The sequence below is a fragment of the Sceloporus occidentalis genome, unplaced genomic scaffold (assembly GCF_023333645.1).
Source record: "Sceloporus occidentalis isolate IW3139 unplaced genomic scaffold, rSceOcc1.0.p SCAF_1, whole genome shotgun sequence".
Lineage (NCBI taxonomy): Eukaryota > Metazoa > Chordata > Lepidosauria > Squamata > Phrynosomatidae > Sceloporus > Sceloporus occidentalis.
This window is the reverse complement of record NW_028316981.1, coordinates 245299135-245325286: the sequence shown is the minus strand read 5'-3', so window position 1 is coordinate 245325286 and position 26152 is coordinate 245299135. Positions and strand designations below refer to the sequence as shown.

General features: G+C 40.9%; 1 protein-coding gene across 5 annotated transcripts; it reads left to right on the top strand.

The window, feature by feature from the left end:
- Positions 1–1714: 1714 nt before the first annotated feature.
- NFIL3 (nuclear factor, interleukin 3 regulated) lies at positions 1715–26152 on the top strand. 5 transcript variants are annotated; one of them, XM_089491273.1, is made up of 2 exons: positions 1715–2063; positions 24220–26152. In XM_089491273.1, exon 2 carries the CDS (start codon positions 24414–24416, stop codon positions 25797–25799), a length of 1386 nt encoding a protein of 461 aa, XP_089347399.1. In that variant the 5' UTR covers positions 1715–2063; positions 24220–24413; the 3' UTR covers positions 25800–26152. The 5 variants fall into 5 exon arrangements, with proteins under 5 accessions (XP_089347399.1, XP_089347412.1, XP_089347410.1 ...); XM_089491286.1 differs by lacking the exon at positions 1715–2063 and adding an exon at positions 3155–3287; XM_089491284.1 differs by lacking the exon at positions 1715–2063 and adding an exon at positions 4327–4469.

Below are 26152 nucleotides of genomic sequence, written 5' to 3'. Positions count from 1 at the left end.
CTGGATATGTCCTACATTTCAGCTTTCTGTCCAGGAGGAATTCTGCAATGTCCTCCATTTTGAGCCTGACTAAGAAGCATGAATGCACATTTCTGTGAATGCTTTGAGCTTTTATTTTGGTCTTGCCCTCCATTTTCCTTGCGTGTCCTCCATTTTTGCAGCGCCTTGTCCTCCTTTTCGTCACAGGGGCACCTCTCCCTGTGGTTTTGGAGCAATGGTTTGTGGAGATGAAATGGGAAAACAAAACAGGGTTTTATCCGTCAAGAAGAAGACCCAAAGCAGAAGCCTTGGCACACATTCCCCCCCTCCAGCCACTGCAGGAAGCTGTCCTCCTTTTCCAGGACATGTCCCCCACATTCCCACCTCCTGCCTCCTCCCCCAAACGCCCTCCGTTTCCAGCATGCCTCAGAAGCATTGCATTGATGGGCCAGGTCCTCCTTGCTATTTTTCTGGAGCTCCCTCCATTTTGCGGCGCCTTTTGTCCTCCTTTTGGGCGATGAGGAGGATACCTTTGGTCACCCAAGTGGACACCTCTCGGGACTTCTTTGGTGTCCTTTTCCCCGCCAAACCCTGTCAAAGAAAACACGTTTCTGGTTTTGCACATGTGGAATCATTTCCCTCACAGCAGACACACAAAAGTGAGGTTTAAAAATAGCCCAGCCCTTGCGTAGGTCGGGGGCTCGATTCCCGGCGTCTGACGCACAGAAGCCTCTCACCAGAGGCAGCTTGGGCTTTCGTTTCATTTACTTCCATTTTATTTCCTCGAAGGTGGGGGGGAACAAGATCACTGTCGACCCTTCTCACATACAAATACACACTGCGGAAATATAACCTGGTTTCAGTCCGCTTTAACTTCCACGGCTCCATGCGCTGTAGGAAGGGTCGCGAAGTTAAAGCGGTCTCAAACCGGGTTATATTCCCTCAGTGTGGATGGACTCAGTGTTTCTGAGAGAGAAGGGTCGGCAGTGACCTTGTTGTGACTCACCCTCTTGGAAGTCTAATAAAATACAAGAAAGTAAATAAAAGCTGCCTCTGGTGTGTGGCTCCCCGTAAGGAAGTTAAAGCGGTCTCCAACTGGGTTATAGTCCCTCAGTGTTGTGTTGTAATACAACGCAGCTGTGTTGTAATAAATAATCATCATAATAATAACTTTATTTATATCCCGCCTCTCTGTCCATGACAATCGAGGCGGCTTACAGATTTAAAAAAAAATACATACAGCCCTCATATCCCAATAATTCCCACCCTTCCCTTAAAAAAACCCCCATCTGATTAAACCATTATTATTATTATTATTATTATTATTATTATTATTTTCGGGTTCTTGTGTTGTCAAGTCGACCAGTGGACGACTCCACATCGCCAAGAAAGTGTGCATGGAGTCCATGGAAAGGGGGCGAGGGAGCACAAAACAAAATCCAAAATCAAAATAAAGGAGGATGTGTGTGTGTGTGTATCTCTCTCTCTCTCTCTCTTTCCCCCTGAATCCTGGCCAGCCATTGGGGCCCATTACGTAAATGCCAGCAGCCTTCCCTCCTCCTCGGCTGGTTATGCAATAGCAGCCCTCTCCTAGCCTACTGTACCAAGCCCCACCAAGAAGAAGAGGAGGAGGAGGAGGAGGAGGAGGAGGAAGGGATGGTGGTAGTAGTAAGTGAGGCAAGGGCTTCAGCGCAAGGCTGGCCCCCTCCCCTCCTCCTTCTTCCCATTGGCTGCTCCCCGGGACCCGCGGGCTCTGATTGGGACCCCAGAGCTGCCACTCACCCGCAGCACCGAGGCTGGCAGCAGGAGGCTGGAGAGAGGAGGGTGCTGTATTGACCTACTAACACACATCTCTGCTCCACAAGCAGCAGCAGCGGCAGCAGCAGCAGCGGCGGCAGCGGAGACAGAAAGAGGACGCCGTCTCTCCTCCTCTCGCCTTCCTTCCTTCCTCCCTTCCTCCCCTGGAAGTCTGCCTGGAGAAGGGTCCCCTCCGCCCTCGCTTTCTCTGGGCTCCCCAGTCAACCCCCACCCGGCCTGGGCAGAGATGCCCACCTTGAGGCGCTCCTGAGAAAAGAACTGGCAAGGTACAGAAAAGCTCCCCTTTCCCCTTCTTCTTCGGCCACCCTTTTCCTCTCCCCTCTCCTTCTCTTTTCCTCTCTCTCGCCCTTCTTGTGGCACCTTTGAGACTCACCGAAAGAAAGAAATTGGCAGCCTGAGTGAGCTTTCCTGGGCTCAAGTCTCCTTCCTCAGATGCATTTAACATTAATAACAATAATTATATAATGTTATAATATTATATATTATAATGTTATAATAATGAGATCTTGTGGCACCTTTCAGACTCACTGAAAGAAGTAAGTTGGCATCCTCAGATGCATTTGGATATAATAATAACAACAACAACAATAATAATAATAATGTAGAGAGGTCTTGTGGCACCTTGGAGACTCGCTGAAAGAAAGGCATTGGCAGCAGGAGCTTTCCTAGGCTAAACTCTGCACCCTTTGAGTTTGCCTTGCTGTGTTGTGTTTTTGCGGTGTGACTTAGGGCGACCCTAAGGCCATGGAACTATGCTGGGGTATATACATCCATCCATACATACATATATAGGCAAGACTTCTTCTTTTTCCTCCTCCTCCTTTTTTCCCTCCTTCTCCATGGCCCTCCCCTGAGGCTGAGAGAGTGTGACTCGCCCAAGGTCACCTATTGGCCGAGGCGGGATCCGAACCCTGGCCTCCAGGAGCCCAGCGCTCAAAAGCACAGCGCCAGGATGGCTCTAAACCCATTAGGGTTGCCATCTGTCCCGGGAAACCTGGGCAACCCGGGATGGAAAGGGCTTGGAAACAAAACGAAGTCCTTCCTTCCTTCCTCCCTCCCTTTTCCCGCGCGTGTGGACGGTGGATTTGAGCGTGATCGTGGGTCGCTTCCAAGTGAAATCGATCCGTCTCTGTCCCAATAAATCGATCTGTAAATATCAATAAATCCACCCAGTAACTTTGGTTTTCTCTGAAAGGTGGGCGCTGCTGGGTTTGGGTGGAGGGCAGCGCCCTTGGTCGGAAAGGGCCGGGCTGGTGATTGGCTGGTTGTGGGGTTGCCTCATGGCTTTGGGGGGCAAAGGGGTCCTCTTTTTTGGGGGGGGGAGAAAGGGGGTGGGCTTGAGCCTGACAGGGAGCCATGGCTTTCCAGGGCTAGTAGTTGTTTCGAGAAGGGCTGGGAACCAGGAGGAGAGAGAGCTGGCCTTGTTGGTGTTGGCAAGGCATCGGAGGGGGAGATCGGCTAAAGAAAGGAGTGGATGGGGGTAAAAAGAGGTCTGTCTGGAAGTGGCTTCGGTTGAAGAAGCGTTCTTGGGGCCCTACAGAGCCTCCCTTCCCTGCCATGGATGGCTTTGTAGCGGGAGGGGAGGATGGCCAGCCTCCTTTTCTTTCCTAGACCGCCGGCAAAGGGATACCTAAAAACCAAAGGGCTCTTGGGGAGACTAGAAGCCCCAACCGGGGCCTTTCGGGGAGCCTCCGAGGCGGTCCGGGCGGGATCCCTTTGCCTAGTCCTCAGCCTCCGAGACAGAGACTCTTCCATGGCTCTGTTTCGTAAGGTTGCGTAATGCTCCGTCCCCCGCGAAGCCTCGGCCAGCCTCAAGAGCCTCCCGTGCTTTCATCATCGGGGCAACTGTGTCGCCCACCGAGTTCCACGGGAGCTGCCTTTGTGTGTGTGTGTGTGTCACGAAGTTACACCTTAGTTACACGTTAGTTGGCTTTTTCGGAGCAGACAAATGTGCTTTGTAAGACAACCCTTCTTTCCTCCTGCAAAGCAAGCGGTTGGTCTGGTGCTGGGCGCCCAATCCCCCATTTCTATCAACCCACAACCCTCTTTGTTTTTGAAACCTCGGCTCAAATCATACAAATCTCTCTCTCTGTGTATGTCTAGATAGATAGATAGATAGATAGATAGATAGATAGATAGATAGATCTGTAACACGGTCTCTTCCACACGCTCTGCTTTCTGCGGCTGGTGTTCAGGCGCCGCGTTTCCTGACCCTGGTTCCTGGAAATGCTGCCTTATTATGTAACCGCCGGAGCCTTTGGCTGGGAAGCTGCAAAGCCCAGGGTTTGTTGAAAGGAGGGAAGGAATGAAGCAAACCTGGCCTCAAAGAAGCCACCTGGGCCTTGGGCAAAGGTCAGGGCGACGAGGGGGTCTGCCTGCTTCTCTTCAAGGGAAGGAGGATGGATGGCGTGTGCCCGCCTCTCTTGAGCCCGATGGCGCTGGGGCGAGTGCGGGGGCTGGGGGGCTGTTTCTGGCCCTTTCTCCCCGGAGCCGAGCAAACAGACGCTGCTGCTGCTGCTGCTGCTGCTGCTGCGGCTCAAGGACGGAGTAGTAAGGCTGGCAGCAGTTTCCAACTCTCCACGCCTTCCTTCGGAGACGCTGCCTGTGTGTGTGTGTGTGTGTGTGTGTATTTTTAGGAAGGCATTTTTGCGCCCAGACAGCCAGTGCTTTGGGTAAGTGTTGGCTTTCATCCTCCATGGGTTTTTCCCCCTCCCTCCCTCCTCTCCCTCCACACCCCTCTCTTTCTCTCTCTCTGGAAGGAGACAAGGAAGCAAGCCCTTTAGCAGAGCAAGACATTTCAGGGAGGGCAAAGAAATTAGTGCCTCTCCTTTCTTCTTCCCCTGTGAATTAGGATTATAACGAAGTCAGGCTCAGGAAGGAGGGGAGCTGGAAAGGGCAGCAGCCTCTATACCCTAGATATACACCTCTCTTCCCTATACCTCTGTACCCTAGATATACACCTTCTAGCTATACCTCTATACTCTTTATAGACCTCTCTTCCCTATACCTCTATGGTCCCCAAACAGTGCCCTTTAAGGGATTTGGGGCTTCAGCTCCCAGAATCCCAGCCTATTGGCCAACAGGGCTGAGGCTCCTGGGAGCTGAAGTCCAACAAAATCTCTTAAAGGGCATAGCTTGGGGACCACTGCCTTCGGGTGTTAATCTCTCTCTCTCTCTCTCTCTCTCTCTCTGTATGTTTAAACAATCCAGAAGATCTGGGTCAGTATGACATTCCCTGATGGCACCATAAGAGCCGCACGCTGGCTTCCGGGCTTTGTTGTTTTGGGGGTACCTTTGGCAAGAATGAACCCCACTGGAAGTCCTTTGTTTTTTCAGGGGAGAGCAGAGACTGAAGCCCATCCTGACCACTTCCAGGGGCCTTTTTCAGGGGAGGGAGGGAAGGAGGGAGGGAGGAGGCTTGTCTGGTTTCCCTCCAGAGTTTGGGGCCGACCTCTGTGCCTCGTCCTAGTGGTCGGGGGACTCTCAACCCTTGGTTCTTTTGGGGGGATTCAGCCTGGCTGGTGGCTGAGGAAAGGAGCTGGGCTGGGAGAAGGCTTTGGGCTCTAGTAGGGCTGGCTGTTGGGCTGGGGAGGGTCGGGATGGCGGCGGCGGCGCCGCATTCCTTTGTTCTGAGGAGGAGGAGGAGGAGGAGGAGAGCTTGGGCTCCAGGGTGTTGTGTGTGTGTGTGTGTGTGTGTCTTTGTGTGTGTGTGTGTGTGTCTGTGGGGGAAGTGGGGCGGGGGCTGGCGAGGAGGAGGAGGAGGCCAGAGGAGTAAATAAAGCAGGCGAGCAGTTGTTTTGTCCTGGCAGGGAGAGCCAGAGCAGAACAAACTGGACGGAGGGAGGGATGCGGCGCCAGTCACGTAGGGGCTGTACTCTCGCTCCAGCTCGTCCTCCCGGCAAAGAGCGCGGCTCTCCTCCTGGCTGGGGAGGGAGGGGAGGGCGGGACAGGGCAGAGCCTCCCCTCTCTTTTCCCTGGCTCCGGAATGGAAGAAGCGTCGTGGCCAGGCAGGCAGTCTCTCGCGTTCCCTTGGCGTGGCCCACCTGGAAGGACGCCCCTCTGCAGCAGAAAGGGACTGCTGGCAGCTGCTGAGAGGGAGAAGGAGGGCTTGCCTCAGACCTTTAAGGCCCAGCTCTTCCCTGCTGCTGCTGCTGCTGCTTTTCATAACCCCCCCCCCCCAGTGGTTATGAGATACACACACACACAGAGAGAAAAACACTCTATGTGTGTGTACTATATATACACCCATCCCTCCATATTCGCTAGGGTTATGGACACAGGACCCCTGTAAATATGGGAAAACAGCAAATAACAAAAACACCATGTTTTTTACCTGAGAGAAGGACACCTCTCTAGGAATCTCTAGCTCCTCCAGGGCAACTCTGTCTGACAGACACTGGCCATAGAACTGCACTGGAGGAGCTACAAAGGCCTAGCAGAGTCCTCTCTAGGAATCTCTAGGACTTTCAGTGTAGCTTTTGGTTAAAGTTGATCACAGAGTTGTGCTGGAGGTCCTAGAGATTCCTAGAGAGAACAAATTAATCAAATCCATGAATAACCCAATCCACAAATATCAAAGCCACAAATATGCAGGGATTAGTGTATATATATAATGTGTGTCTGTGCGTACAGCCAGCCCTCCTTATCCACAGCTTCAAGCATCCACAGCTTGAAAATATTTTAAAAATATACAAATCCCCGTAGGCAAACCTTGATTTTGCCCTTTTACATAAGGGACGCAAATTTGCAATGCCATTATATTTAATGGGGCTTGAGCATCCAGAGGGTCCTGGAACCAAACCCCAGCAGAAACCAGGGGACCACTAAACAAAAAGTGTATTATGGCATCCCTGAGAAAGGGTTACATGACTGTTATCCAGTGTTATTTCAATTTGTTGTCTGCTGTATTTTATTGTTTGAATGTTAAGATGTATTAATATGTACTATGTTTAATTATTTTTGTAGAATGTACTCCATAGACAGGCTTATTTTATCTATTTTAATTGATTGTACAGCACTGTGTAAACTTACAGAGCTTTATAAATAAAGCTTAATAATAATAGAGACCCTTTTGGTTTGTTTTCACTTAAAAGCAATAGTGCCACACTGAATTGCCTGCTAAAAAGTGTACTATGGAGTCTCAGAGGCAATGCTTTGCCCTAGGAGAGAAGGGTGTGTAGAGGGTTTGTTGTTGTTATTTTTACTCAACAGCAACAGTGCCACAGCAGCAACCACCACCAGTCATAGAATTAGAGCATTATGTACTTGGAAGGGTTTGCTTAATTCATCTAGGCCAGTGTATTTCTGGTTTTCACCTTCCAGTTTACTATATATGTATGTATGTAACTGTGCAGAAGATGAAAGCCAGAAATACTCTGGCCTGCCCATCAAGAAGGACTAGATGAATTAAATAAACCATCCCATCCCTTCCAAGTCCATATATATAAATACACACACACGTACACACAGTGGGCCCTTGGTATCTGCTGGTTCCAGGATCCCCATGGATAACAAAATCCATGGATGCTCAAGTCCCATTAAATACAATGGTGCAGTAAAATATAAACTAGAAAATCAAGGTTTGCTATTTGGAACTTATACTTTTTTTTGAATATTTTCAAGTCATGGATGCTTGAATGTGTTGATAAAAAAATCAGTGGATATGAAGGGCCGACTGTATATATAAAGTTCTATGACAAGTTACTGCTGTGGCACTATTGCTTTTGAGCGAGAACAAGTTTTTAAAAATCCCCAAGTATCTACACACCCTTCTCTTCTAAGCCAAAGCATTTCTTCAGAGATTCCAGTTTTTCACAGGCATGTCAGTCTCTTAGTTTCATGTCACTAGGGTAGGAGTGGCAAAGTACTCACCCCTCTAAGAAATGTGTACTGGAAGAGCATCAAACTTACTGTTTGGGTTGGCAGTGGTCAAGTGGAAGATGCACATAGCCATGGACTGGACAGATCCCACCAGTGATTTTAAGCGATATGCAGGTGGTATTTGCTGAATAGTTGTTATAAATTAATTGATATCCCACCAGTGTTAACTGCTACCTGTTTGTTTGTTTGGTTTTTCAAATTAGCCAGCATAATTCCATTCAAGTTTACTCTAAAGTAAGCCACTGTGATGAGTGGGATTGGTAGTCCTATCCTACACAATGTATACTTAATATGCGTGTTTACTTGGAAGTTAATCCCATTGTGTTCAGTAGGGCTTCTTTCCATGCAAATGTGCACATGATAGCAGAGGTGAGTAGCAAAGTATTGGAGCATAAATATCACAACAGTTATTAGCCATGCTAGTAGTAGCTATGGCCCAAGCATGCCACATTCCACTGGTGGTAACAGAGAACATCACGTGTGGTAAATGCTTATACAATAAATCCAAATAGATTACTTCAGATGGTATTTCACAGGTGCTCTTAACTCTTATAGCTCCAAAGTGGCTGGTAGTTGGGAGATTATATAACTCAAATTACTTAATTAATTGTATAAGTTGAAAAATATCACCATCACTATACTTAGCACTTTTTACACACACACACACGGAGTGTGCGTGTGTGTATGTGTCTGCCAGTTTTATTTTCCTTCTAATGTATTGCAATGATTTGGCTTTCCCAACCTGTTGTCTTCTAGATGAAGTAAAACTCACATCATCCCCTTCCAGCATTTGAAGTGATGGAAGGCACCCAATTGGGGGAAGCTGATGTTTGATCTATCTTTCACTGTATGGTTAGAATCTGCTGGTAGATTTCTTTGAAATGTGAGAACATCAGTAATCTTGCAAAAAAGTTTAGAAAGTACTGACTTACTAAAATGCCTTGTCCTTGATGACCCTTGACTGACTCTGGGACTCTCCCTGAAAATGGAGTAGGCAGCTTCATTGTCAATTTTTTCATTTTTTAAATCAAGTTAAAGCTAATTACAGTTAAACAGTTCAATGGGAAAATAAAACAAGCTTGTTTTCCTATGACTAAAATTATAACATATATTCCCATAAAACAAGAAAGAGAATGTAAAGAATAGAAAAAGAAACCCTTCTGATATGCATATCAGCAGCCATATATAACTTCCTTATATCAGCCGAATTAACACACTTCTTCCCAATGTCACAAATATTCTAAGCAGAAATTATTCAAATCCACAACAAATGAATCATATTTATATTTTATGAAAAAATCCATAATCTAGTCATCCAAAACCCTTTTTATCAATCTGTCTCAAATTAAAACAGTTAATTTATCCATCTCTGCTAATTCCATCAACTTTACCCTAATTGGCAGTGCTTGTGTCTTTCCATGTTTGTGCATATACCAACCTTGCTTCAGTAATCATATATTGTAGTACGGGTTATTTTCCATGGTCGTCTTCTGTGTGACTACCAGTTCTAAAAGCAATACCTCAGGTTTCATTTGAATAGTTCTTCTTGGCATGTTCTGTAACATTGTATATATTTGTATTGAATTTTATTTCACAAGTCCACCAGGCATGATAAGAAGTCCCTTCTTGCTTCCCACATTGCCAACATCTTTATACATCTTAGATAGTTTTTCAGGAGTTATATACCAGTGATACATCATTTTATACAATTTTTCTTTAAGGTCATAACATAAAGTAACCTTTAGCCCATTCAACCATACAGTTTTAATTTGTTCTTCCTCCACATCAAATTTCTAGAAAAGTTTATACATGTTCACAATAAGATATTCGTTGTCCATTTCATTGTTGATTTGTTTGTCAGACCTTAGAAAAGCTACATTTTGGACTTCAGCTCCCATGCTGGCCTGGGGTGGGAGACCAAAAAACCCCAACAAGATCCCCCCAAAACAACGCCTCTGCCTTCTGTTGTCTGCTGAAACACAAGGCTGCATTTTTGAGCCAGGCAGCTAAACAGTGACATTGAAATGAATGTTAAAGCGTAATATTTAAAAAAAAATAGCTTTGAGATCAAGACTTTAAACTAGGGCAGGCAGCATGTAGCCTTTCCAGTGTTGTTGGATGGCAGGTGCTGTTGAACAAAATCTGGAGGGCTGTTGTATCTTTTTCACCCCTGCCTTAGTGTTCTTTTTCCAACCTCTTGGAATTCTGAAAGAAGAAAATGTGACTCTCAAAATCGCTGGATTAAAGTTGCATACACTCTACATTTAAAAGTATAACTTCATATAATCTTCAAATACAACTTTCCATGTATTGCCAAACACATGTATTATAGAACTACTCTTATCAGAGAGTAGGAAAACCAGGATTTATTGGGTCATATTGTTTGGCAGGTTCTTAGAAAAGCACTGAATTATCAAAGTGAGACCATAACTTGAATGGAAGTTTCCAGAGCAAGAACTGCCATCTGCTTGTTCCAGAACCAGTTTGGCTGGGGGGCAAAGATTTTGATACCAGATACTTAGGGATTTATTTATTTATTTTGCAGTTATAATTATCAGTAATAAGAATTGTTATGATTCAAAAGTGGTATATAAATTAAAGAAATAAACAAATGTTAGATTCCTGTTTAGAAAAAGATCCTGCATTTGTCTGTCCAGTCAATATACGAGTTTAATTTATTGGCCTTGTTGGCATCACAGCATGTTGGCATCACAGCATGTTGGCATCACAGCATCAGCCTCAGAGAAATGTGTTCTGCTTCTTTCCATTTTACAGCCCTCAGTACTCTCTAAAACCAGGGTCCAGGAGGTTTTTAATTCCTTTGGAACAGGTTTTGGGGTATATACTACTGCTGAAGTGAGAAAGGAATATTGCCACTCCCAATTTTGCTGATAGAAGCAGTTCCATCTGCAGGTGTCCCCTACTAGATCTAGGGCATTGCCAATTTTGTTGTAATGACTTCACATATTTTATAAAGTTCACAGCCTACCTGAGTAAACAGAAGGAACATACCTTAGTTCATGCTACCTGGAGTTTTTGGAACCACAAACATTTTTATGAAAATGAAGATTTTACACACACACACACACGTGTCCCTTGGAAATCAATTACAAAGTACTTCAGACTCAGTAATATAATTTTGGCTCATTCTTTTTTCTTCAGGCTGAACAATAGTGAACAAATAAGAAATAAATCATGGATTGTTGCATTTCTAGATAGATCATACACATACAATCTCTCATACAAAGCAGTTGTGGGTTAATGTGTGCCTACTTGGCAAATTTTATATTACTCAGTCTTGAAGTTTAGCCTATATAGCATTGGCCACCATACTTGCGGAAATGGTGATAAAGTTATATAGCACAGTTTATAATGCATTCACAGCATAATCTCATGTTGTATGTACCACAGTACATAATGGGATAATGGGGGTTGTAGTCCAATTAATCTGGAGGGTGTCAGGTTGAGGAAGTCTTATCTAATGCACTAATTCGGTGGAATAATTTACTGGGAGAATTATTATTATTATTATTATTAACCTTTATTTATAAAGCACTGTAAATTTACACAGTGCTGTACATAATTTTTTTAGTCAGACAGTTCCCTGCCTTCAGGCTTACAATCTAAAAGACACGACACAAAAGGAGAAGGGAGTGGTGGTGGGGAATAGGATCAGGTTCAGCAGATCTTCTCCACCTCCGAATGGGGATTGTAACCCAATAAATCTGGAGTGGGTCAGGTTGAGGAATTCTGATCTAGTGCACTAGTTTGGTGGAATAATTTAATGAAATATGTTGCAAAGGGTGCTGATATATACTGACTTTATTGTCTATGACAACTTGTGCCATAGTAAGTAAGCTAGTCTCAAATTCTTAGGATGACGTAATGTAGGGATAAGCCATAAGGCTAAGAATAAATCAAGTAGCTTTAACTGTGCAAAAGCACTCTTTGATCACTACTGAAACCTGGGCCTCCAGCACAGAGCTGATTCCAGGAATACCAATAGTATTTTATCATCAGAACTAGATTCCTATTACTTGCAATTCCTAAAGAATGTAGAAGAATCAGAATTTCTGGACCCTTTTCTGTGATCTGAACTCTGCTAATATCTTTATTTTTTCCATTGTTGCTTACAGCTGGGCCTTGACCCAATTACTGTACTGTCAATTTGGTTTAGTATATCATTTTGCCTCATCTGGCATCTCAGTGTGTATCACAGACCTGCATCTTATTATGTGTGCCAATTGACTACTAGCTGCTGTGTTCTTGTTTGCATTCACTGTGAGTTTTCAAGAGAGTGGGGTGGGTTTTTTTAAATCATAGATATTTATCAATTTCCCGAGTTAACTTTTCAGTTGACTTTTGTTCCAAGATTTAAACAGCCCAGGCATATTATTTACAATCTTGCAGAATACTTTTTGTGTCACATCACCAATACTTGTTTTAATTTCCACAAACAATGGGTTTGGGTGTTAGGGTTTATACACGTATGTGAAACACCAAGGCCACCTTCAGAGTTTATCAATGAGAAAAACCATTTACCAATGAGAGAAACCAACCTTCCATCCTCTGTCCCACTTTGGGCATAATGAGTCATGTAGATCTCTTGTACTACCAGATGCTAATGAATAACTGCCTGCTAGGAGTCTGCCTTTGATTGGTCATTAATTTGCTAACAGATTTCACTGTAATTATTCTTTCCTTTCCATTTTTAATTGCCGGCTATTTTTAATCTTGATTCATCAAGGGATTGCAGATTAGTCTTCATGCAGTTCAGCTTTATGGATTTGGTTTTATTCAGATTTGTGTTGGAATTGATTTTTTTTGGTGGGGAGGGGATCTTTGGTTTTAAATGCAGTGGCTAGAGATTTGCTAAAAAGCTTACAGGCTCCCCATGAACAATGTGAGCTTACTAAGGCTTCTTGCAGTTTATCTTCTCCTGTGAAGAAAAAATAGTGTTAGCAATGCATGCATTATCTCTACAGGACATCAATCACTGCTGTGTGCTTTTATCTTGAAACAAAACATGCACCTTTAGCTTATTTAAAACTTGTCTTATTCTGTTAAGGGTTGTGCAAACTTCATTTATGTAATGACGTTCCTTCTCCCAGATGGTTGCCTTGTTACATTATTGTTCTGATCTGTGGTTATTATAACATCACTCTGATGCAATAGCCTGAACAATGAAATGCTTTGTTTTAGGGTTATTGCGTATTATTAAGCAACAGATCTGACTCATTGGCTGAGCAGATTCTTCCACAAGTCCTTGCTACAGTTGTGCAGCCTTTTGTGAGAGACATATTCTGTAGATCCTCAGGCAAAACCTCAAATCATTTTCAAGCAAATAATATATACAGTTTAAGCCTCAGTTTGTAGAAACATTTCAAGTGCAGTATGTGTAGATTTAACAAACATTAGAGGCAGGTATGACTAGCAAAAGCAAGTAAGTGAAGTAGTGAAATTACATTTGACTTTCGTCCAGACTAATGGGGAAAATAAGTGATTGTTCAAACACTGCTGTTGAAAAATTGTGCATCTTTTTTTTTTTTTTAAAGAAAGAAATTGTCACATTTAATTAGCATCCCTACAATGTTAGATATAATTTTGTTTTTCTAAAGTGCACTTCTCTTGGTCTTTGTCCAACACAGTATTACATTAATGCTTGGCATGGGTATTATGTAAGAGACCTTTGCTCTAGAAAAGGGTAGCTTTTACAGTGTTTCACTGCTGGAAGTGGATTATATTATGAAACACGATGCCAATTATCCACCTCAAATTACTTATTTGGAGTTGAGTGAGAACAACTCGACATTAAAAAAAAAATTTTTTTTTAAACAGTTCAGCATTTTTGTAAAATGGTGAAACGTGCTTTGAGATAATTGTCAATATAATATATTTTGTTCTGGAACCTGATGCAATTAAAACTTTGGCATATTTTTGCTGAGATAAGGCTGTAGTCCTTTACAAATTAACTCAGAATTAAGGTCCATTGAGCCTGGTGGATTTTGTTCCTGCAAAGACATGCATGGAATTAGGACTGTGTTGTAAACAGTCCCTCTGCCCCCCCCCCCATACTGTGCCCCCCTCCCATACCCCCCCATACTTACACACTGTGCAAGGAGGGCATTGTTTCAATTGTTTACAATTCTTTCCTTCATGGAAACTCCATGGACCAACAGCCAATAGCCCATTGGGATAGGAGGAAATAAACATTTTAATAAATCAATATTTTCTTACGGACTGAACATGACCAGACTAGTGACTATATTGCCATTTTCACATCTCTGATTTCTCCGACATGATGGAAAACAACTACATTTGGAGAGACAATGAAGCAGACATTTCCATTTACAGGACAACTCTCCCCCTTCATCTGTTGGTTTCTACTTCAGTTGTCAACTGACAAGGCTTTGATTAAACCCTTGGTGTGGATGGTATGTCTACTGTCTGAGGAACATCCTACCTGAGTTTGGAAGGGCTTGTTACCTGAAAGTTAGCTACCAGCTGACAAATTTCCCATAGCAGCTATGAGTACAATGATGATATAGTTTTGCAAGGTTTTGGTTATGCACCTATGAGTTCTCCTGGTGTCCAATCAAGTTGACCTCTGGGAAGTAGAAGATGCAGTATGTGTGACTGATCCAGGCCAGTTTCACATTATGTAGACTTCGCCTGGAACTAACACTGAATCAGTCAGATTTGACAATTGAAACAATTGGCTTTCTTGGAAGTTAAAAAAAATGACTCACAAGGCGTATATGATCCAATGAAGTCAGCTGAATTTCTTATGGACAGAGGTGGTCCTCACAAGTAGGTCCTCCTTGTCTATTTAAATTCAATATATGATTCATAGGGCCTGCTGCTGTTTTCCTATTTAGCATGAATAAAAGAAAAAATGTTTTTAGCTTTGCATATATAATTACTTGTAGGGAAGGTGTTGATTCCACACAGTCATCATGGAAATCAACTGGAACAATGAGATCAGTGGTTGGCCTATTACGCTAAGCTTGGCCTTTTGAGCTAGTGGAAACATACTAAGGTTAATCCAGCAGTGAGCCATTTGTTTTAAATAGAATAGAAACTTGATTTGAGGTGCAGATTTAGAATTCCTTCATCCTTTTGCCTGCCTTTGCGAATTTGGCAACAGCAACACCAAAATGGCCAAGCTATTTTGTAAAGATCTTAATAGCAAATAGTTATAAATACAGGATAATAATCAGAAAACAGAAATGTACCAGTATTTATTTGTGATTACTAATGATTAGTGGTCCCACTGAATTCTGTAAACCTCTGTAACAGTAGGGATGGGAGAACTGCCTTCTAAGGCAACACAGTTTTTAAATTGTGGTTCTTTACAGTTTATTTTCTTTCCCACTGTACAGTAGCTGTTACATACTGATAGATGTAGTCTGAAATCCTGTTGCTTAGGCTAAACTAAAGTTGACAATACCTTCCCATGCTTCACAGATGAAAACCAGGGCACATATGGCCAAGCAACTTTCATTTATGTGTATCGTTATGGATTACTTGCATAAATCCCTGCTGGGTAGTTTACATTACTAAAAATGATTTTTATAGATGAAATTTTGCATTGTTATTTTGTAAGAGAGTCATGCAGCAGAATCTCCTGCATGTTTACCTAGGAGTAATTCTTAAATGGTTCAGTAGGAAGTACTCATAGGAAAATATGTATAGGATTGAAAGTTAAATTGTACTTTTCATATTACTAGAAAATAGTTCGAATGTGAGCCCACTAACCTTAGTTGCTTAATAGAAGATTCAGGCATGTAATTTCCATAACTTAGTTTTTTGAGAACAGCTGAACTTCAGTTAGTGAATTATTAGAATAGACAGTAACTCGTTTACTCATAATGATGAAATAAATTACATCACCTTTTGAACCTTACAGTTGGAACTGAGTGCATTAATTTCTTCATTTATATTTAAATGACTGAAAACAGTGAATGTGATTTTCTTAAATTTATTTTATTTATCAAAAATGTGTATATAATGTAATTTTAAAAATATACAGTGAAAACAAATAACAATATGAATTAAAATCAACAAAATAACAAAGTTAATAAAATAAATATTGCATCATTTTGATGATGTTTTTATTTATTTTTAGTGTTCCAGTTCTGGGGGATATGAACAAAACAAAATATGAAGTGCAGCAGTATAAAGCAGGGAATGCCCAAAATAAGCAGCTCACATCAACCAGCTTGAAATAAACCTTTTTTAAATGCTTGGGTGACCAAACAGGTTTTGTTTGGTCACCCAGGGAAAGACCTTCCACAGCCACAGACACTGGGAAGGCTCCACTCTCTCTCTCTTCCTGTCACATAATCTATCAGTTAATTGAAGAAAAACCTCTCTGTGCAATCCATAGCCAGAAAATTTGAATTGGAGTGGCCAGCATTAAATGAGGTTCTATAATCTTTGAACATTTAAAAAACTACACCTGAGCTTTCAGGAACAGACTTCCAGTCAGCCAACAAAACTTTTCCTCACTATTCTTCTCTTTGCTATCTTCCCATGTATCTCAAATATACATGTATAAGTTATTAGACTCTAAAATTGTGTGATTTCTTTCCTTCAAGGTGAGGAGCTTGGCACTGAAGTATTCATTTGTGCTTAACTGATCAGCTCTTTCGATGTAAACTGAAATTGTTCACATGCTTAGAAAGGGAATGTACAGTGAAAATTCTAATAACACCAGAAATCCACCAAATTAGGTATGTCTTGCAGAAGTTAGCAGAAGTTGCAAGATCAGTCCTGTTAATAGTTTACATTAGAAAATGCCTTAACACTGAATGTATTTACCAATTCTTGTTGTTCTTTTGCAATTATTAATTCTATTTTGTTTTAGTAAAGGCTTCTTACATTAATACTGCTCACAACCATTTCATGTGGAAATTATCCGAACCTTGAAAAGTTACTTTTAGGACTACAGCTACTCCAAACCAGAATGGTCAGTGGTCACATTGGCAAGGGAAAAAATGAGATTATTGGTATTATTATGATAACCTGCCAATGTACAATGAACAACCTACAGATTATAGATTTTTGCAAATATACAATGACCTGGGAAATAGATGGCAGGAACAGATCTGTGTTGGGGGATTGTCCACTTCTTGGTTACTGAACCATGTAAAAGAGAGATATGATGCAGCAATTCATGTACTGTATATTGAGGATTGTTGTTAACATGCCTTCAAGTTGTTTCTGACTTCAGGTGACCCTACAGCAAACCAATTACAGGGCTGTCTTGACAGGTTTCTTTAGAAGGGGGTAGCCATTGCCATACTCTGAGGCTGAGACAGTGTTACTTGCCCAAGGTCACTCAGTGGGTTTACATGGCCAAGCCTGTAACCAAATCCTATTTTGACTCTCCTTTTCTCTGGCTCATAGAATTAGTTTAATACTAGCAGACTTATTTCATTTTGTGGATTTCTTTTTTGCTTTCTTACACTTCTCTGTCTGAATTTCCTGCCTGATATACAATTTGAATATCTATCATGAAAAAAATTGTTATCCAGAAGTCACTCAAATGGCAAATGCAAAGAGTCTTTCTCTCTATTGCTCAGTTTGCCTGTTCTTTCTCTCTATGTCACCCTGAACTCCACCTGGCAATAATGGCAAAGCTTTCATAACAAAGCAAGCTATTTTTACCTTCACTATTCCTTACAATTTCACTGGAAAACATTAATATTTACACATAAACCAATGAACTACAATGACTCCTATTACTGCAGTTCAAGTTCTGTCATTTCCCCTTATGATTAATTTTGCAAGTACTGTACTTTATCACTCTCTCAATAAATGGTCTAAACCCAACTGGCTTACATTAGTCACTCTTGAAATATCAGGACTTTAAAAAAAAAATTAACATTTGCAGTGCCAAATGTCAAGTTTAGCAATGTAACGATCAATACCTAGTCCTATTTGTTTAATGTTCTAAGCCCACCCAAAGACACAGGTTTATTTCAGGATGGCAATAACCTTCTTTGTGTCTAGAGTGGTATAAACCCTGACGCTTTTGGACAGGGATCTGATTCTATCCAAGAAGAACAAGGCAAACCTGCTATTCCAGGGTTGCAGAGTTTGAGTAAATTCACCAGTATGATGTAGTGCAAAATAATGACTCCTTAAAAAGGCACAAAGTGAGAAGCAAAACCACTTGAGTATTGTGGTTAGTATAAATATTAAGTTTGTTATCAGAAAAATAATCCAGCTCTGACCTCAAGAATACTTTTTACATTGACAGAGGAAGTGGCACTTCAGCTACTGTTTCCTTAATATAAATGATTTTAAAACAAAATTGAAACAAAGCATGCAATGTACACATTCAAAAGTATTATTCTCTGAACCAGTCTTAAATGTGAGATTTTGTCACCATTGCTGCAATACTTATTAGACAATCTTTCACTTCAAAATCACATGCAGGTATACACAACTATCATGGTCTTGCACAGATATGTGATGAATAAAACCAAATGTCATATTTAATGCAAAAATGAGGTTTAGATAGTACCTGCAATTAGTAGCCTATTTTGCCATCTTATTGAGTGTAGGGTGTGCAGAGGGCTTTCACAGGCCCCAGTGTAGTCATGTCTCATTAGTGTCTCCACACAGTGTGGCACAGTCATGCTGAGTACATTGTATCCTCGCAAATCTATCCCTCTTATCAGGCTGCCATTACCTGGGCCTTCATATCTGGGCCTGCTTTCAATTACAAAAAAACTGTTGAGTGTCAGGATCTGGGGACAGGGCTGAATTGTTGATACCCTAAATTGTGTCAGGGATGGTTCAGTTTAGAGTGATGAGCATGTCAAGATATATGTAGTGTATTTGGTACAGCTGCTGCATGCTAATGATAAAAGTGCCCAGTTAAATGAGGGGAGGGTTCCTTCCTTTGGCCTTTTCTACACCTGCTGCGTTTGCACAAGAGGCAGAGTTGCACTGTTTTCCTTGGCCCCATCAGGGACAGCTGGTGGAAATGCTGTCACTGATTTTACCACTTCTACAACTACTCTGAGTTGAATAGGTGCTCTTGTAGTGTTGGATCTTTACTTTATCAGAGTGTTAGCATCAGCAGATGTACAGTTTAATTCAGAGCAGTGGTGGGAAGAGTAGCAGTAAAATCCAGAGGGAATTTGTTCTTTCCTTAGTGATGGATCCATACACTATTCCAATCCTAGGTTAGATTCTCATTTCCATTTCAGTTCGAACAGTTTGTTAGTTAGGAAACAATCCAAACTTTGTTATATATGCTTATCAACAGGATATGATTTCAACAATTTTTTTGGAGCAATGTTATTTCATTAATTACTTAGCAATTGCGAATTGTTGTGCTGGGGTGTGTGTGTGTTTTAACCTGTTTTTATTTATTTTTAATGGTTTAACTGTGTTTTAAATTTTGTATTTTGTGGATATTTAACAATTTTTTTAATTGATGGAAGCTGGTTTGAGTCCTATTCTGGCAAAAAGCAGAATAACTACAACGACAACAACACTACAACTATTAACATCTGTTTTATAAAGTGAGCCAGTCTTAATTAATATGTTTTTGTCCTTAGGTATTAAGTAGATATGAGATGATTGATGTTTGTTATGTACTTTTGGGTTTTGCTCCAGCTCTTGAAAATAAGAACAGAGAGGAGCGTTAAAAGCTAAATTACTTAGCAGTTGTAGTACCAAAGCTAATGGTCTAAATGAGGGGCCAGTCTGATGTAATGGTTTTAGTGTTGAACTAGGACATTGGAGACCAAGGTTCAAATCCTGGCTTGGCCATGGAAACCCACTGGGTGACCTTGAGTAAGTCAGATGCTTTCAGCATCAGAGGGTGGCCATGGCAAACCCCCTCTTAAGTAACTTGCCAAGAAATCCCTATAATAGGGTCACTTTAGGGTTCTCATAAGTCAGAAACAACTGGAAGGCACAAAACAACAACAATGGTCTAAATACCCTAAAGGCACCAGATCCTGTCGGATCTTGGTGCCAAGCAGGGTTACCCAAAACAGGGTGATTCATCAAGAAGAATGTTGGTTCTCGATCTGGTAATCTAGATTTCGCATTTAAGGTTAGCCAAAAACTCAGTGACAGGTTCCTGCATCTCAAATATTTGATTGAACATGAAAAAAAAAATGTTACAAGGCTTTAATAAGGAAGAGTAGTAGAACTGAACTTTAATTCAGAATCTGACAAGTGATTTTGAAGCATTTATTCTGTATTAGCATTGCTATTCAAATATCCATGCAGCACCTGTAGGATTTCATTTTATTTTGAAAGTGGGATGCCTTTCTAGGAACATCTTTGCTGATGTAGCAAGTCTTAGAAGTAACTATAAAATATTGAGTAAATAATTAATAATGTGTCTCTTTAGAAAGATCTCTTAAGTTACTGCAAAGTATATTTCTTCTCTAAAAGTTAACTATTATTGCTAGTGCTGCTGTTAGGAAAAGAGCAGTAGAAGAACAAATGAAATTACAGGTTGAGTCTCTCTTATCCACAATTCTTGGGTCCAGAAATGGTATGAATTTTTTCAAATTTTGGAATGTTTTCATAAACATAATGAGATATTTAGAGTTGGGACCCAAATCTAAACATAAAATTCATGTATGTTTCATAAGCACCTTATATACATAGCCTGGAGGTAATTTTATACATATTTTAAAATAATTTTGTGCATAAAACAAAGTTTGTGTACACTGAACCATCAGAAAGCAAAGGTGTCACTATCTCAACCACCATGGAAAAAAGTTGGATTTTCACAGAAAAGGGGCACCAGAGATAGCTCTTAAAATAACTTACATCACTTGGTCTATAAATTTGTCTGAGGTGGACTTCTAGTACTCAGTGACATGAGCGAGTAAATCAGGTTTCTTGCAAGCATTAAATTTGCATACCCTTCTTAATGTTGACTTTCCACACTGCAGTTTAACTCTGCTATGTCAAGGGTACAGTGTTCCAAAGCAACAAAGTGGGTCTGGCTAAGCATAAAGCAAACAACAATATTAACGTGTTTAGGAAAGCAGAACATGTATTTGAGTAAAATAAAGTAATGTAAAACCACTTTCAGTCTAGTGTACAAACTTTACTTAAATCATAGAATCGTAGAGTTGGAAGAGACCACAAGGGCCATCCAGCCCAACCCCCTGCCATGCAGGAACTATCAATCAAAGCATCCCCGATAGATGACCATCCAGCCTCTGCTTAAAGACCTCCAAGGAAGGAGAGTCCATCACACTCTGAGGGAGAGGGTTCCACTGTTGAACAGCCCTTACTGTCAGGAAATTCCTCCTAATGTTGAGGTGGAATCTCTTTTCCTGGAGCTTGCATCCGTTGCTCCAGGTCCTAGTCTCTGGAGCAACAGAAAACAAGTCAGCTCCCTCCTCAATATGACATCCCTTCAAATATTTAAACAGGGCTATCATATCACCTCTTAACCTTCTCTTCTCCAAGCTAAACATCCCCAGCTCCCTAAGTCGTTCCTCATAGGACATGATTTCCGGACCCTTCACCATTTTAGTTGCCTTCCTTTGGACATGCTCCACTTTCTCAACATCAAAGTGCTAAATAATATCAACTAGTGAAAAATACTGGGAGGACAAGTGTTTGAATTACTCAGTTTATTTACTGTCTCCCTTCTATTTAATATGTATGAACCACTCTGTGCTCTGAGATCTGTTGGGGAGGCCCTTCTCTCTGTCTCACCTCTCACACAGGTACACCTGGTGGAAACACAGAAGAGGGCCTTTTCAGTGGCTGCCCCCAGGCTCTGGAACTCCCTTCTCATAGAAGTGAGACTACTTTTCCTTTGGCAGACAAGCAAAGACTTCCCTATTCTGACAGGCATTTGTTGAGTGATATAATACAAGGCACATCTTACACAATGTGTGGGATATGGCTAATTACTGTACTGGTATGTGTGTTTGCGCGTGTGTTTTAATGACAAATGTTTTAACCTAGCTTTATTTTTTCTGATTGCTTAATTGTGTTTTAATTTTTGTATTTTGTAATCATTGTAAGCTGCTTTGAGTTCCAATCTGGGAAAAAGGTGGGATAGAAATAAGAATAAGTAGTAGTAGTAGTATGTATTATTAGTTCATTGCTGATTGGGAAACTTTAAAAATAGATCATTTGTGGCAGATTTTGCCTCATTTAAAGTGGTGACATCATTATATTGTATTCTGGAAGTAGTATTCTGTGAAATGAACCATCAGGGAAGGCTAGATGGACAGAGATACATGCATATAGTAGTCCTCTTCATATTGGGGGGCTATGCTTGCATTGAAAGTAAAGTAGGAAAGGTGGGGACATAGGTAAAAAAGCTTTTTTTTTAAGTTAACAGGCTAGATCTCTAAAAAAACTAAAACTCCACTAACTCTGTAGCAAGTAGTAATGCAGGCTGTATTCTGTGGAAATTATGAGTCAGTAGAAAAGCAAAGTGACCCCCTCACCCAGTCAAGCAAATTGCTTACTCACTGCTGCTTTTCCCATATGGGCCAAAATATTTTCCTGGGGCGGATGAACTAATTATTATAAGCCTTTGTAATACAAAGGAATAGTCCCGTAAGGAAAGTGACTAACTAAAGACTTATTAGCTCAAGAGACAAAGGATACTGACATAGATGTCTGAAAGTGTAACAGAAGTTCAAAGGTTCACATAAACTGGATGGCAAGAGTTTTCACTATACCAGTAGTACTCAAACTTTTTACCCTTGGGACCCCTCTTTATCTCTACATGTGGACATTACTCCCACCCCATGTAATATATGTTTTGTTTATTTAGGGTGCATATTTTCATTCACATACTCATATTTTAACATCTTATAAGGAATTAACATTGTTCAAATTTGAACAGTTTTATTTAAGCAGATTCAATATTTAATGCATGTGCAAATTTTACATATAAAAAAGTTTGGGAAGAGGAGAAGGGAGGAACACCTTCAAGCCTCTCCCCCCTCCCCGAGCAACTCTCACACCCTCCCAGGGGTCCTGCCCCACCATTTGAGGACCAGTGCACTATACAGTACAAGAACTGGGGTCAATTCTTTGTAGAAGACATAACCTTTTGACTTGATGCAGATAGAACATTAAGAATGTTAAGTTTTCTCCTAGTGAAAATAGTTGGGATTGGATGGAACTACTATGATTTATAGTTTATCTCACTAGTACAGACCTTGTTGTTATGTGCCTTCAGGTTGACTTACAACAATCTTATAATAGGGTTTTTTTGGCAAGATTTATTCAGAGGAGTCTTGTCATTGTCTTCCTCTTAGGCTGAAAGAGTGTTGGCTTCCATGGCTGACCGGGATACAAACCCCAGTCATCTGGAGTCCTAGTCTAAAACTTACATTATTACATGGCACTGACTCTTAGTGCAGGTCTAGACCATGATATTTCATGGTTTGATGTGAATCCTGAATGGCTACAGAAGCCAACTTAACTGGCAATTAACAGGAGGGTATAATCTAATGGGAGCCTCAATACCCTAAAGGCACCAGATCTCATCTGATCTAAGCATAGACAGCTCTAGTTAGTCCTTGGATGGGAAACCACCAACAAATACTGGGTGCTGTCAGCTATAGGAAGGAACTGGTAAAACCACCTCTGAGTATTCTTTGCTTAAGAAAACCCTGTGAAGTTCATGAGGTCGCTGTAAGTTAAATACATGATGGCAGCTCTTGGTTGATAAACTGGAAACAAGTCCTTGCTATAGGATAGCTGTTGCTATTATATATAAACGCAGAGATTGAAACCTTTCCTTCACCCCGTGAGCATACTGGCTGAGGAATTCTGTATATTTTCCCTCCCTCCCACCCCCAAAAAGTAACATTTACAAGCTCTGCACAGTCAGTAGTCACATATTGCATTTGACAAGATTTCTGATAAAAGATACAAAGTATCTAAAGCTTTATGTCTTTCTTTATTATTGGGCTCCCTGTACATGGTGAAAGAAATTCTGGTATAAATTCTTCCCTGTTTGTCTGATGTAGGAATGAGCAATCCAGTGTATGGACTATTTGCAAGGATCCTTTTTTGTATTACAGATTCAGCAGCTGAGGAATTAAAAAAGATACATTTGAGTCTAATGTTATAATATCTGGAATCTACAAAATGTATGGCAAAATGTGAATTGGGGAAAAGTAAATTGTATTCCCTGTAGATTTTGATTTATAGCAATCTATTGCTTATTTCTGGACATATTCACTGTGAAGTAAAGTATCACTGAATTAAATTAACATCGTAGTAAATGTGCCTGGGACTGTAAATTAGCACAGTTGTTGTAGCCCAATGTGAAACTAGAGTTTACTATTGTCTTGTTATGACAGAAGATATCCTGTAGCATTATTTTAATTCTTTTCAGGAATTCAAGTAATATATTTATTGATTTAATGATATCCAATAAGATACAGTGGCTCTGTGGTATATGATTCCTCTGCCTCATGGGGTTTAATGACTGAAAGATGCTTTGCAATATTTTAAAAAGATGGTTGTAACATGAATAACTGAATATTACTATTCTGTGTACCACAGGTTTTTTGAAAGAAGATTGCCAGCTGAACTGAAGCAGATTTGACCAACCCACCTTGATGTCTGAGACTATGGAATAAATGGAAGAATGCTTATGGATTTAAAATTACTGTATTTATCCAGTTGTTATGGTTCAAGAAGTCCTGGAAGATTAATTTACCTTGTTACTATTTGCATACCTACTAAAATTGCTTCTGATGCAGCTGAGAAAAATGCAGTCCATTAAAACAGAACAGGCACCTGCTGATACAAGTAGCAATGTGGACAAAATTATGGTACTTAATTCTACATTAACAGATGTATCTGATGACTTAGCTACTGGTGATGAAATGCTACTCTCTGAAGGAAGTGTAAAAAACAAGTCTTCAGCATGCCGAAGGAAGCGAGAATTCATTCCTGATGAAAAGAAAGATGCTATGTACTGGGAAAAACGGCGGAAAAATAATGAAGCTGCCAAAAGGTCTCGTGAAAAGCGGCGACTGAATGACCTTGTGTTAGAGAACAAACTAATTGCACTGGGAGAAGAAAATGCCACTTTAAAAGCTGAGTTACTTTCACTGAAGCTAAAGTTTGGTTTAATTAGCTCTTCAGCATATGCCCAAGAGGTCCAGAAACTCAGCAATTCAACAGCTGTTTATTTTCAGGAGTATCAGAATTCCAAATCAAGTATTAACTCTTTCATTGACGAACATGAACCAAGCATGGTGGGCAGCACTTGTATATCTGTTATTAAGCATTCACCACAAAGCTCTTTATCTGATGTGTCTGAGGTGTCATCTGTAGACCATGCTCATGCAAGTCCTATACAAAATAATTGCAGAAATCCTGAAAGTAAGTTCCAGATCATAAAGCAAGAGCCTATGGAATTGGAAAATTATGCAAGAGATTCACGAGATGAAAGAGGCTCCTATACAGCATCCATGTATCAAAACTTTGTGGGAAGCAACTTTAGTGGCTATTCACATTCCCCTCCACTGTTGCAAGTTAACAGATCCTCCAGTAATTCTCCAAGAACTTCAGAGGCTGATGAAGGTGTTGTAGGAAAGTCATCAGATGGAGAAGATGAACAGCAGGTTCCTAAAGGTCCAATCCATTCCCCCGTCGAACTTAAAAATACACATGCTACAGTTAAAGTTCCAGAGGTGAGCTCTTCTGCACTGCCCCATAAGCTGAGAATTAAGGCAAAGGCCATGCAAATCAAAGTAGAAATGTTGGATAATGAATATGATGCTACCCAGAAATTATCATCGCCAATAGATATGTCATCTAAAAGACATTTTGAACTTGAAAAACACAATGCACCAAATTTGGTACATGCTTCTCACACTCCTTTCTCTGTTCAAGTGACTAATATCCAGGACTGGTCTTTGAAGCCAGAACACTGGCACCATCAAAAAGAACTCACTGAAAAAATTCCAAGTGGCTGTAAAAGTGCAGTAGTTGATGTTAAAGACAGTTCCTACAAAATATCTGAGACAGAAAACTTGTATTTGAAGCAGGGTATAGCAAATTTGTCTGCAGAGGTTGCTTCTCTTAAAAGACTTATAACTACACAGCACATCTCCCCTTCAGACTCTGGTTAGATAACTACTGAATACTTGTTTTAAAGGATGTCATTTGCAGTAGATTGATATGTTTTGTATTATGCTGAATTTTCACTGGACTTGTGATGTCATTTCACTGTAATGTTCACATAACGTCTAATGGATGGTGTCTTTTGTGCACAGATGACTATGGAGACTAGATTGTCATGATCACTATGCCTTGTGTATAGTTAAGAAGCCTGTGCAAAGGCTGTACATAGTGAACATTATTTTTCTGTCGTTCTGTTACTACAAAGTGTGGAGGTTGCCAGTTCCAATAAACAATTGGTGACAAGCACACAAGTTGTATGCTGTCAGTCCATTTCTGTTAATAGTAATTTTTCATCACAGGT

What these genes read in the sequence shown, in the direction of transcription:
- NFIL3 (XM_089491273.1), top strand. Translation starts at nt 24,414, where the DNA reads ATGCAGCTGAGAAAAATGCAGTCCATTAAAACAGAACAGGCACCTGCT.